Source organism: Argopecten irradians, chromosome 13 (assembly GCF_041381155.1).
Source record: "Argopecten irradians isolate NY chromosome 13, Ai_NY, whole genome shotgun sequence".
In the NCBI taxonomy this organism is placed as follows: Eukaryota; Metazoa; Mollusca; class Bivalvia; order Pectinida; family Pectinidae; genus Argopecten; species Argopecten irradians.
In genome coordinates, this window is record NC_091146.1 from 24332656 (window position 1) to 24347427 (window position 14772).

The window sequence follows — 14772 nt, forward strand, 5'->3', positions numbered from 1 at the left end:
ACTACATTTATCATCACCTTCTGAACGATTTGATTAAAATAAATAAAATGTTTATTTTCATAACGCGGGTCGTATTATGTTTCCCGCCGTCGTCCTAAATACCGCGCGGTAGTTGACTATCACTGCGCCAGACAGCAAAACAGCGAATTGACTCTCTTTCTGGTGTTATTAATGTTTTTTTAAGAAACCGTTATATTTTGCTCCGGAAAGGTAATGGGCCTTTAAGTTACACAAGTTTGATATTCTTATTTTGATTTAAGATAAAAATATTAACAAAGAATTAATTGCGTCGAAAAAAAAAAATCCTTAACACTATGTTATATATGGAATGAAATACTGATTGCGCACGGACCAAGAGCAAAACAAATTATTGTATGTACGCTGGTATTAATTGTTCAAATGATGAGTAGCGTTTAAGCTCTGTCGGTGGTGGAGCATCTTTAAAGATGCTCCACCCTGACAGAGCATAATTGATATTCATCATTTTAACAATAATTGGTGTTTAATCGTGTATATAATAGTCTAATTAACCCAAAAAAATAACCTTTGGTGCATGCGCAATCATTACTTCATTCCATATAGGGTATAGTGTTACTGAATTTTTTCGGGATGCAATTAATTATTTTTCATATTTTTAACTTGAAGTAAAATTAGATGCTCAAACTTTTCAATGGTGGTAATGGTGTAAAGTAAGTAACTTTTGTAACTGAAGAAAAATACTAAATCCACTGCTCCTGTTTTTAATAGTGAAAAAATACCATTTGTCAGCGGTGGAGCATCTTTAAGACTTTTGCTTTGGCTATTTCGAAATACTATTTCGAAATACCCGAAATTTTATTTCAAATGGAAATAAGTTGGTTTACGGTATATCATAAACAAAATTGATACGAACTGTTACTTACATTAAAGAACAGTTTGATACAGCCAGGCAGTAATTGTATCTCTCATGATACAGCCATGCATTGATTGTATCTCTAATGATACAGCCAGGCAGTGATTGTATCTCGTGATACAGCCAGGCAGTGATTGTATCTCTCATGATACATCCAGGCAGTGATTGTATCTCTCACGATACAGCCAGGCAGTGATTGTATCTCTCATGATACAGCCAGGCAGTAATTGTATCTCTCATGATACAGCCATGCATTGATTGTATCTCTAATGATACAGCCAGGCAGTGATTGTATCTCGTGATACAGCCAGGCAGTGATTGTATCTCTCATGATACATCCAGGCAGTGATTTCATCTCTCACGAGACAGCCATGCAGTGATTGTATCTCACGATACAGCCAGGCAGTGATTGTATCTCTCATGATACAGCCACGCAGTGATTCGATCTCTAATGATACAGCCAGGCAGTGATTTATCTCTCACGATACAGCCAGGCAGTGATTGTATCTCTCATTATACAGCCAGGTAGTGATTGTACCTCTCATATTCCTTAACATCCCACACGTATGACCGGGTTAATTGCCTGTAATCACGGAACTTAGTTAATTTACCTTTCGAATAGTGTTTATTCTTATAAGTTAAGTTTCTCATCTGTATGTGTAATCTGTATGACTGTTTTACTTATGCTAGTTTTGACCTATTTATTTTTTAAGTTTATTTCGAGATGTCGGGGTTGGATGTAGTCATTCATGTTCCTACTCTTTTTTGCAATGGTGTATTATGCGTCTTTTTAACTGCGATACTTTTGGCACTTCTGTTTCCACAGGTCGCTGTATGACTGTTTTACTTATGCTGGAGAGCAGGATGAAGTGGATACTTCCGGTCATGCGCAGTATATCAGTGTAGATGACCATCTATTTATACCTATGATCGTCAGTGCTGTAGGTATCTCTGTTATTTCTATCTTTGAAGATACAAGAAACCAAGGTCAAGGCCGATTGACACTATATAGCTGTGATATGGTATCGAGCTAAGGTCAAGGCCGATTGACACTTTATAACTTGTGAGTTTTGCTAAAGTTATGTACTAACGTTAATTCCTGTTCATTGTACCTGTGGTTTGGTATACTTTAGTTAAACACTTTTTATTGTTTTCGATGTGGAATATATCAAGATAAATAAGGTATTATTAATTGGAAAACGGTCGTAAAGTCAAACATTCTGAATAAATATTTAAATGTGTAATAGTGTATATATACTTTGTTTTTGTTGTTATTCATATTCAACGAAACTGATTGCTTGACGTCACCTTGTTATCATGGTATTGCTTACATTCCAAGGTCAACATAGAGTAAACGTCAGCCTTGTGAGAACATATATATGGTTACATTGATCGACTGAAAATATGTTACAAAAATTAATGTTGTCTTTTCGGCATCATACAATTAAGTGGTCGATTCATCAAGATCAAATTTTGTTTACTTTGAGTCAGCTGACCCTAACTAACTCATCACTAGGATATACAAAGTGTACATATGTACATCATTACATAACATTCAAATATTATATAAAATGCAAACATAACAGATGACAGAGAACACTCGTTAAGTGTACCGACGTAAATATCCACTTCTCGGTGCAGCGAATTTTCTCTTGCGTTGAACAAAATACAAGTGTGTGTAGTCTTGCATATATACATAATGAATCTATGTACCACGCGATACCCGATAACGTTTGTGCGGGACTAGTATCTCAATTGGTGATGGAACGTATCTATTTGTAATCTTTCCGCTGGAGTGACGTTAGCGGGGAAAATCATTTTTTGACGTCCTTCTATCACCAATAGATACAATAGTCCCGCACAAACGCTACCAGCTATCGCTTGGTACGTGAAATAGTCCCATTATTTTGATAAAAGAAAACATTGAATGTCCTTTACGTCAAAAAAATTAATATTTATTCATTGATAAGAAACGATTGAATTACATGGATATCACGCTTGACGTTATGCTGCTAGGCTACAATTGTATCTCCCTTGCTATGGTCACAAGAGACGCCCAAACTTCCTCACCGCTTGGTATAATTTGATCTTCCCCAACAATAAATCCGGACTGGTTCCATGAGGCTTCCGCCGGACGTAGTTCATAAGTGTATGAATACTTCACGCCGGCCTTGGCCTTGGCCCAGTCGTAGGTCCCGCCTGACGCGGCATCTGTATTAAGATACAAAGATGTAGACGATATGTTAACATTGGAGATGAAATAAAACTGTAACAAAAAGGTAAAGTGAAGTAATAAGGGGATTTCCTTTTCATTTGACTACTCTTTCCCTTGATCGGTTGTGCTCATTATTAGTAAAGTTTTTCAAGACAATTCAAAATTTTGGTAACATGTGTATCCTTTTGTCAACACGCATTTTTAATTTGGGAGAAAATTAACAGTATTTTTTCTGTGTTTTCTTTTTACATCCATTTTGTAGTTTCATTTCATTTTGTAAAAAAAATTGCTAACTGATTCATTTCAGAACAATTAAATTTAAATACCAAAATTATGTATTTTTTAGAGTTATCGCCCTTACTTACACAGGATATCCGGTGGTGTTCCTACCCGAAACGTTTTCCCATGAACTGACTTCAACGCAGACATGCTTGCATCAGCAACGCGCAGCTACAATTGAAGTATTCAAATCGGTTATTTCCTAATTCAAAAGTAGGACGGATTTACAATGTTAAGATACATATATGTCTTACATGGGTCTGTCAAGTGATCGAGGATATATAAACCCCCGTTAATGATTTTGAAATCTCTTACTCGGGTCGAGATATTCCTGTCCACCTGACAGACCCATCTTTTTTATTCTTGTGCGAGTGCACTCGTACTATTATTTTCCTTGTCGGGTGTATAGTCTGTGTACATCCGCTATGCGCAGTTTCCAACTGCGCACGCGATACAGGAAGTCAGTATCTTATAGCGTTTGATAGATTTCGCCATGATTTAGTGACACCAAACTCTCAAAAACATATGTTAAGATATACTGGTCAACGATGATCTACTGTGCATTAACAACAGTGACATTTCACAGTGCTAAACGTTTTGTGTAAATTTCAAGCGGCGTATCATACAAACTCTTGCATTGGTCACGATATTCTAAGCATCTAATCGACTTTGGAAGCTTCCGGAAAAATACAATGCAGGTTTATATAGTCAATAAAAGAAAGTGACGAAACAGATAACTTTTAGTACCGGCCACATATTTAATTTAATTCACATCATCCTCGGTCCTAGGTATACGTAACACTATCGTTTACTAAACCCTGTGACCATAGACCGCATTTGCTGCAATTCTAAATAATGTTTATAAAATTACACAGCTTTGCGTGAGAGAAACAGAATAAAAGACCCGTTATCAAATATCAGTCTGAGTGTCTGAGCTCAAGATCAATGATCAAAAGTGTCTCGTCGTTCTATACCTCTAACATTTTTGGAGTAGATCTAATATACCCCAGAAAGGCGTTCAGGCATGACACAGGTGAGTCACCAAGTGCACAGAGACTGAACGGTGTTCTAGCGGACGAATATTTTGAACAACGAAACAAGTTTATCGTATCAATATCAATATGATAATAAATACACTTTTATGTAACAAAGAACTTCAAAGTAATTTCACATGTAACGTTCTAATGAAGTAAAGGAAAGTATTTATTACAATGCACCAAGGGCACAAACCATCTCCTTGCAATAGTCCCAAGGATAATGAGCGAAAGTGCTACGTACACCTGTTGCAGAGGATGATTTCATAGCGGAAATTAAGGTTAGGAAGTATTTAACGAGCACTTAATGTCTAACAGACATATTTCTAGTTTTTTTTTTATTCTTTCCCCCCTACTTTAACGGAATACACTATAAATAAACAGTTATTCAGAACATTCATCATCGGAACGTCGTATTGCGTTATTTTAATGACGTCGCCGACAATACCATATATTGATGATGTCACGCCATTGTCTAGTGCGGGTGAGCTGTCTTTCCCTACCCTTTAAATTATGGGATAATACCCTGTGAAATTACCATTTCTTGGTAGTCAGATGGCTTGGAAGATGTGTAGCCATACGGCGTCAGCATCAGTTGGGAATAAGCGTGAAACGACAGAAAAGCTATCGCTCGTTCACGGACACCCAATATCGACTTCCGGATGTTATCAGTTTCCGGTTCCGAGAAAGCTTCTGTACCCGGATATGTGTCTGCGCATGGATCGCTGCTTGTTCCGGCACCTATTTGTAATAAAAGTCAGCCTAATGAATCATACATCATAAATTTTATGCACAACATATATGTTTCTCCTTAGCTTCAACGGCATTTAATTCAGTAAGTCTTTGAATAATAAAATAAAAAATACAAAATCCTACATATTTTAGAAAGACTTATGCATTTAAAAAACTCTGCGTAGCATAGAAAGATACACCGGTCAATTCTTCACAATTATGCGTTATTGCATGGAGCCACTGAGGTAGATGTAAACATATCATTATCCATTTTATTGACAAAACTTTAAGTTAAAGGACACTAACATGACAATAGATAATGCAAAATATAATCCCCTCAAATAAAAAAAAGGAATATTATATGGCAAATCGAATTGGTTGAGGGCTGATATGACATGTAATATAGATTTTGCCATTTTTTAACAACGTAAATTAATGTTTTAATTTTGTTTATTATATCAGTGAACACCGAGAGTTAGATTCCACAAAAACTTTATTTTAACTGCTAATTTGCATAAGCACTTGGTTGAAATGGTGATATATCTGAAGTTCATTCTGAATCAGATTCTATGACACATACTCTTATCCTTTTGTTGCTATTATTGCCGATATCAAAAATAACATTTCCGTAAAGTGTGACACCCGAAAACATGTCTCGTTTGTATGTGAGAAAGTCAAAATCCATTCTTCCCTCTGCCAGTTAGCTTAACACGTTCACCTTCACTTTCCATAATAATGCTGTAGGAACGCGTCTCCGAGTTCCAATCTAGCAAGCATCTGACGGCCCATTTAGACTACGTCATGTTGACGTCTAAATGATGTAATGAGGTCATCAATTAGATGTTCAAATGTTCCGAATGATCCATGGTTTCGAAGAGAAACAATTAACAGGAGCTCCGAAAATCGTTATGCATTTTTGGACCGACGGTCTGATACGCGATATACATTTTCCGACTGCGGTCTGATATGGGTCACGTGATTTTAGTTGTATAACACAGGGCGGGAATGCAGTATTTACTACTAAGAATATGATAAACAGCTTTACATTATAGGTACATTACCTCCGAACTCGACGTCGAAGTTTCTGTTAGGGTCGACACCGTAACATCCGCGACTCTGGGGACTCCGGGTTTTTCTCCACAATCGGTCCTTAAATATAGGAATGACATAACACCAAAATGACCAATGTAAATGGATGTATTTTCTTTTACATATATTTTACCCCTTTACACAACAATACTTGTAAGTTTCCATTGTTAATTCGTATATGTATGCAATACTTACATTAGTGAATGTGTATTCATAACCGTCAGGGTTGGCTGAAGGTAGGAAAAACCAATCAAATGTGTCCAACATAAATGTGACGTCATTGTCTGTGCCGTAGTTACGTAGTAACTGCAAAATGAGCGTTTTCACGTTAATGTTTTTTTAGCTATTAATCTCTTTTTTTGTAAATACGAAAAGCGTAGTGTTGATTTTTTAAAAAAACACACTAAGGTAATGATGAAAATAGCATTTTGCTATTCAAATTTAATAATAACATACCTCTAAAATATCTATAGTCCAAACAGCAACAGCTGGGGATATCCACTCTCTGGCATGGATCCCCGCCTCGACCCAGATCACGGGTTTCGGGTTCTGAGAAGGTTTCCCTATCTAAAACATCCATTAACAAACTAAAAATAACAGGGCATCGGGAAAAACTACGAATGTCATCAAGTCTGGGGTGTTTTTTTTTTTGGCCATTTCAACATATGCTTTGTATATAAAAACGAAGTAGACCGAAGATACGGCAATTTTGAATTGTGGGGAAATTGGTTATAGTGTCATTTTACAAAGTTAGTAATATTTACCGGGTATAAGTATATCATTTTAATGAGTACCGTACTTATCACATTAACTGTCCGCATCATAATGTACATGTAAAACGACTGTCTAGGATTTTCTCTGGTTTTGGTCTCGTTATAGTCTCGTTCCGACTTTAACCAAATGTTTTTTGTGTGATTTTCAAAACAAATAATTACATGTATACGTATCGCTGTTTGTAGCAATTTTTATCATATGACAATTTGTCATCTTTTTGTTCTTTTGTTTGTATAATAGGTATTCAAGAGTTTAAGAATTGACTCAACAGCGACAACAGTTTTAGCTGTATCTATTTTGTTTTTGTTGAGGGTTCACTTTCTGGTAAGCATTTCAGTGTATAACCAATTGAAGTGTATTTTAAGTGGTTTTAATAAAAATAACAAATAGTGTGATGGAACAAAGGTCAAGAATACTGGCACACAATTGCTTCGCCCTATAATTTTAAGGACATTTTTTTCTTGGGTTGAAAGTCATCAAATCAATTTTCATTGGAACATTTTTGTATGAAGCTTTATATAAGCTTTTTATATGATGAAAACGGTTACTGTGATCTTCAAAATTTAGGGGTGTGGGAGTTACATATGTTACTGTGCCGGGCAAAATAACGAACTGGTTATGACTGATTATTGTCTCAGAGATAATGCTGGTTTCGGTAATTCAAATAAAATGTATAAGGACTATTTTCAACATGTTTTTTGGTTTATGAAGTCATAGACAAAAAAAAAACCGAACGGACATTCTTTTTCATAAACGCGTCAAAGTGTTGCTGCAATTGATAGTTCGATCCAACAAAACACATTTAAGTTTATTTAATTATTGTTTGATATAATTAAGTGAAACTACTACATATAAAACAGTTCTGCTGTTGAATCAGTGGCGACCTTACAAACACCAATGCCTTTTTACGTTATGAGGAAATATTTTTAACCCAGTGAAAATCATCTGTGATTGCAAGATAGGCGAACTGAAACATACCTTTATGATTTTCATATCTCGGCCTTGATAGGAACTTCCGATGGATTCAACACTTGCAATATCTCCAAACTCAGTCTCCAAAGCAGTCAGCCAAGCGTCAATCTAAACATGGCATTAATGAAAAATGGATTAGGCGTAATTTCAATTTTGTAGGCCTAATTTCAATTTTGTCAATCCTATCACCCATGGAGATAGGCGGACGACAATAGAAAAAGTACAGACAAGAAAATAAACACACGCATTTGTCTTCAAATTATTGGAGATTAGGGATGTTATTTCAAAAATAATTGGATTCACTAAATATGATAAATTCAGAAAATATTTTAATCGATTTTTATACTTTTTAAGATATAGAAGAATGCTTTATTTTTCTTGTTGCACCTGTCCTTTTTGTTAAGTTCCTAACAAATCTCTTTTACTCTTAGTACATAAAATTTACCATCTCGTGGACGCAAATTTAAAAATTACACAGGTACGAACTTAAAATGACAATTATATACTCATATAGTAAAACACATGTATAACATTAAAAGTATAAGGTTTAAGTCTACTGACAATATTGTTCTAGTGATTGGATAATCATCAAGGAAACACTTTGGTTCGGTATTAGTTTTTATATGTTTAAATACAACACATTCATAATGTATGTTACATGGGTTTGATAATAAAGTAACAAATTGAAAGGTTAACCTGCTAACATACACAATCTCGATGTTTTTTTTTTCATTTTTCTCTTAAAGCTCCAAAAATACCAACTACAGCTTGTGTTTTTGCTAGATTAAAATATGTTATACTGCTTCCTTCTCCAATGCTATTGTTTCTCATACAAATAGATTGTTATTGCTTTTCTGATCATTTGAATGATAATATTTTCTCGCGTTTATCAGAAATTCAGTTTTCTAGTATCACCTTGCTGCCAATCTTCTATATTTATAGCAAAGTATATAGAACAAAGAGATACATACCTCGCTATGGCGTGAAAATCTGCCAACAATCTCACCAGATGGCGTTATGGAGCCACTTCCTGTTCCGTCTGGAGGGCAATTTACTCCAAAAGCCTCGCACATGAAATTGTAAGTGGCAGGACCAGTCGTTGATAATCTACTATTAGCCATGTCTTCTAGCTCTTTGTGAATAGACCTGGGGATTCATTAAGTCTACCAAAGTCATCCTCTCCCACAACATCATCAATAACAACAACAAAAACATCATCTTAAGAAAAACATCATCATCATCATCATCATCATCATCCTCCTCCTTCAACATCATCATCATCAACAACAACATCAACAAAAATAAAAACACCATCTTAAGAAAAGTATCATCATCATCATCATCATCATCATCATTCATCATCATATCATCTTTTTCATTATCATCTTCATCATCAAGAACAACAACAAAATAAACAAAAAAACTAAAAAAAACAATCATCATCTTAATCAAAATCATCATCATATCATCATCATCAACAACAACAAACACAAAACTGCCAACAACAACCAACATACTCATTATAGAATTGTCATCTCATAACCGCCACCGCCACCAAATTATCATTGTTTTTATAAAAATCGTGCAAATCTTACTTACGCTTGAATATCATCAATGGCTACACGTGTTGATAGTCCCGCCTTTTCCATTATACGTTTCACATACGACCTTGACTTTGGAGTAACACGGATATCTACGTCACGATCAAGAGAAGGAAACGTCCAGAAATCGAGCTAGAGTGAGTGAGGATGAATATTATGATATTACAAACCTTCCATTAGATAGCTTTCACTAACATTCATGAAAAAATCTTTAAAGGTTATATGACATAACATAACTAGTAATAAGCTTTTACACTGTTTACTCAAATTATGCAGTAAAAATAGATCGGGAACAACTGCAAAATATATTATGACGGATACTGTTTTGGTTTATCAACAGCCATAATTATTCATGCATGACCTCGACTGGCAACACATTTTATACAGGAAGAGTATGCGTGTTCTGTGTATCCTTGTTTTGAACCTCTTGTCCATTGTATAGCGTTATATTGCTGTACACTACCGAAATTACCAACTATTACACTTTATTTGGCCACATTAATGTAAACCGGCCTATTTTTACGGCGAGATAATTTCGTGGTTTCATTCATAACTACATTTGCGCGGCGGTTTAATTTCACGGTTTAGTGTCAAAAGGGTATTTTGTGCTTATCCTAGCACTTTTTGTAGCGGCTTATTTTCGTTTTCTGTGCTTTTGAAATCTATTAATATTATGCTTGCAAGCACGATCCGAGTCATAACCGCTATTTACGCTTAAATTTGGATTGAAATAAGCAATTTGTAAATACAGAACATATAAAGAAATAATGACATAAACAACTATAAGTAAACCAAAATCTGTTTAGATAAAAACACATCAAAATGAAGACAGGTTTAAAAGGATAATCTTCCAATAAAGATATGAAGGTTGAGTTAGCATTATTGACCTCTGTGATGTTACAAATGAAAACGAAAACAGTCATTACTAATCAGAATAAAGGAACATAATTTATATGTAAATGTTTCTATATCTTAAGTATACTTTATCATTTTAAATGGTCACTGTTTTTTATCTGATAGTACTAACCTTCAGACTTTCGTCGTCATGGAGATATTTCAGGAACTCCACCTGGCGGGAGTTTCTTGGACGAACTCTAAAGAGTTGATGCCTAAAGTAAACAAAACGGTTTTGGTACTACATATGTGATATAATATGAATATGTACGTAACGCAAATTTAATTTTTCTTAAACTGTATGCATTTATTATTAATGTTATTTTTTTTCTCGCATTGCATGGAACAATTATTGCAATTTATATTTATTTTATATTGTGACTCATTGTTTGTAAAGCTACCTGTGATTGGCCGATTAAAGTATTTTTTTTATACATTTTAGTTTCTTTTTCGTTTGATAGCAAGACGTTTATATTCAGTTTAATATCTGACAATGCTGGAAACTCCCAAGCTTCTTCAATAGAATTTCAATTTTATAAAAATATTTCATGAACCAATGCTGAGCAACCGCTGCATTAACACTGTAGAACATCTGATGAAAAGTTTCAATCTATGTATAGTTAAAGGAAATCTTCAACACATGGCTATTACAACAACTATTTCTAAATTGTACACAACAAATAGATCGGTTACCTCCCCTTGTTCATTACCAGGCTGCGCTTCACTCGAGACACAAGGGTGGTTCCTTAGGCAGAAACTAATCTACGTAGCAACGTACATGAGCCTACCGCCCCAACCTGTCCACGCATTTAAAACTGAGAAGCACATGAGCAATATTTTGACGTTTATTGACGTGGATGGAAGAATTTTATTGGCTTATATTGATATCGGAAAATTTATTTGAAATTTTCGAATTTTATGATGACCATTGGTATATGACTTTGACCTGCAGAGTATCGAACACCTGGCGTGGTTCCACGGTCAAGAACACAAGATATAAGAGAAATATTTACTTTGAAGACACCGTCAAATTTATTGCCTCTTTAACACTTCAAGACTGCTTCTGTCACCATTTCACCACCTCAGATTGCTTAATACCATCCGAAATGTTCGTGAATTCATGTTGAAAACTACCAGAGATACATTGGATACACAGAATATGCACTCCATAATTTCGAAAAAAAGAAGGCAAAGATGCGTATTTTCGAGTTTGCAAACATATATCATAACGATGGGCTGTGACAAATGTATATACTTGCTTGTCAACAAATTGCCTGGTATATTTGAAGCTCTTCAAAATTGCAGACCGCAAATGGTCATACCAAACCATATTAAAACATTTCATGCAAACAAAATATGATTAGACTACGTAAAAGTTGATAGTAGATCAGGGGGAGCATATAAATCGCATGTGCCGTCAGCACAGACAATGAAGGAGATTCCAATATCTATGCATGTCATAATAGTGGAAAGTTTGGAGTGAAATGGTTTAACAAAAAAACCACAAAACGACGAAATATGAGCGCTTTCGCAAATTCACAAAAAACCATTGTATGGGGACCACATGAATAGTTATAAGTGCATTGGACTTTTTTTTTTCACCGACGAATTGATAAAAAAGATCTACGTTATTTTCTTATTCTCCATTTGATATGGTACAATGCACATTTTAATCTAACAATTGTGAGACGTCGATAATTTAATAATTGACACAATTTTCAATTTTATAGAATATATGATATTTCACACCTGATTTAAAGAAAAAGACTTTTAAAGAAAAAGACTTTTATAAAGGTGACAGTAAGAGAATATGGAATTTATTCTTCGCGGTTATTATACGCCGAATCCGGGATACAAGGAACTCTTCTGGGTAGGAGATAGAAAACGTTGATTTGGTCATGTGACCGCGAAATACTTAGGGCATTTTTTCCGTCATGGCGGTGACACTTATAGGCAGAGAATACCAATGTCCGACTAAAGTTCATTGCCGGTAATACTTGCTCGATAACGTAACTAAGATAGACTTTGTTTTGTAATTCTTATTTGTTACTGATTTTTTTGGGGAAATTACCCAGATAAATTATGAAAATATTTGTGAATGTGTTGTCAGCCATCGATGATTTCCAACTGCTAGGTGAGAGCTCCATTTGATGCAGTAATTTACATGTCAGTTCCTTGTGGAGTGTCTAAATTCAATTTTCAAACATATTTAGAATATATTTAATACAATATGTTTTAATAGTTAACGTTAAGTGTTCTGTCATAATATGAATTTTCGACCCGTGTACAATGATTACATATGCCGCCATTTTGTTTCAAATGTGCCCTTAATAAAGTCAGGAGGTGATGAAAGTCACATGACTAGACTGACTGAATGATGTATTCCAGCAATGGCGTACTTTTTTATTTGGTTTCATACTACTATGAAGAAAAAAATTCCGAGAATGGCGCGAAATCTCGACGTTATCATGACGTCACAACATAGACGTCGACATTGTGTATTGATTTAGAAATAAAATATGGAAATCAATAGAATCTTACGTTATCAAGTAGTCTGAAAAACTAATTATAACCATTGATGTAACTATTGTTTAACTTATCGTGTTATGTAATAAACTTTTTTGCATACTTTTATAGGAATCTTCTACGCGGATTTACACATTTTGCAAACAGTTTTGTTCCATACTCCGATGAAGTTAAAAATAGTGACATCAATGCTGAACTGATATAGGTCATTAGCTTGAATAATATAATAGGTTTAAACACCCGCTACCTTTACGAAGCAACTTTTTAAAATGGAACTGTAAAACGATATTGATTATTTTGCAGAGTCGTCGAAGCTATAAACTTACCATTAATACTACACTTATTATCACCTTCTAAACAATCTATTTGAAATGAATCCGTCGTCCTAATTAACGCGCGTTTTTTTTTACTTTCACTACGCAAGACCACAGGAACCTGCATTTTTGTTTTTATACAATTTTTATTATAATAGATGACTTGGTAGTATTCTCTGATATATATATCACAATGACATGTTGTCAGATTAATTTTATCTGACAAATGCCCGTGTGTAAGACGGCAGAACAACAATCTTAATATGCACTGTTAACATAGAATACGCAGAAAATCATGCATTGTTTTAGTGTTGTAACCTCATCGTAAGTCATCTATAATATTCTTAAATGATTATTGCTGTCAAGACACTTCAGACAGAAAAGGGTCCTTTTAAACCCAGATAACGATAATGCGACTTGTATTTAACAAAAATATGATAGAGAAAGAAAATACTGTAACGTGTTCAATTTACATGACACTGCTTCTTAAAAGTACTGTACATAACGTGTTCTACCTACATGACTCTGCTTCTTAAAAATTCTTACCAGCACTGGTTAATTCTGGTCACCAGTTTTCCATAACAAAGACAATATTGTTTTTTTATATATGAAAAATAATAATACTAAAATATGCTAAAACTCACCCATCATATCGTTTTCCGTCGGTTTGACCAACGGTCAAAATCACCAAATTGATGATCAAAATAACTGTGCTGCGGCTGGACATATTCACGCGGATAACTATGAATGATTTTCATTTGTATCACGTCTTTTTGTACGAAATTATGGGCCTTAAACACACTTACGATTAAACTGATGAGCACTTCCGGTGTCACGCACGCGCAGTAAAGTTACGTCACTTACGACATCAAAGCTAGTCTGTCGCAATTTTAAATATGGTCAGTCTCACGGTGTCTCCATATAGTACTTGGGTGAATCAATATATTAACATATTAACTTTATGATACACATTTATAACAACTTCGCAATACCAAAAGTTTTAGTCAGACTTTGGGGAGATAACAACATATTCTCATATAGCAATAAACCTGTTTGAAGGTAATAAAAACACATTTCATATTTTGCATTTACTTTTCTCTCGAATATCAAGGAAGAAATGGTTAAGAGCTATCAAGACAAAAGAAAGATGTCAATTGTTTCACTTGTTTCAACGCTACGGAGTATCACCCAAACGGTGAATTTTGGCTCCATTTATGACCAAATAATAGCCCTTTAGAGAAATCTGGCTCTATTTTCCACATTTCAGTGTAATGTTTTCTGAAATTACGAAATAACTCTTTAAGCTATACATATTGAAAGGAAGAATGACACAGCTTTTCCTAATTCGCAATGTAAGGCTTCTATTAAGTATGTAAAGCACTGCCTCTGAGATAGGTCGATGACGGATAAATCCATATAAATTGCTTTGTCCTCAATAATCACCCTTGCG

The 14772-nt window shown here is 34.7% G+C and overlaps 1 protein-coding gene across 1 annotated transcript; it reads right to left on the reverse strand.

Moving 5' to 3' along the window:
• Positions 1 to 2825: 2825 nt before the first annotated feature.
• Positions 2826 to 14070, reverse strand: LOC138306709 (carboxypeptidase B-like). The gene is made up of 11 exons (XM_069247171.1): positions 13967 to 14070; positions 10616 to 10697; positions 9587 to 9720; positions 8959 to 9133; positions 7994 to 8095; positions 6706 to 6808; positions 6437 to 6549; positions 6214 to 6301; positions 4959 to 5161; positions 3473 to 3557; positions 2826 to 3103 (listed from the first exon to the last, which is right to left on the reverse strand). The coding sequence occupies exons 1-11, from the start codon at positions 14047 to 14049 to the stop codon at positions 2910 to 2912; spliced, it is 1362 nt and encodes a 453-aa protein (XP_069103272.1). The 5' UTR covers positions 14050 to 14070; the 3' UTR covers positions 2826 to 2909.
• Positions 14071 to 14772: the final 702 nt, after the last annotated feature.

Coding starts and splice junctions, on each gene's coding strand:
- LOC138306709 (XM_069247171.1), bottom strand. CDS start 14,049: ATGTCCAGCCGCAGCACAGTTATTTTGATCATCAATTTGGTGATTTTG. Junction 10,698..13,966: donor GACGGAAAACGATATGATGG/GTGAGTTTTAGC, acceptor TGTTTACTTTAG/GCATCAACTCTTTAGAGTTC. Junction 6,302..6,436: donor ATGAATACACATTCACTAAT/GTAAGTATTGCA, acceptor CCTATATTTAAG/GACCGATTGTGGAGAAAAAC.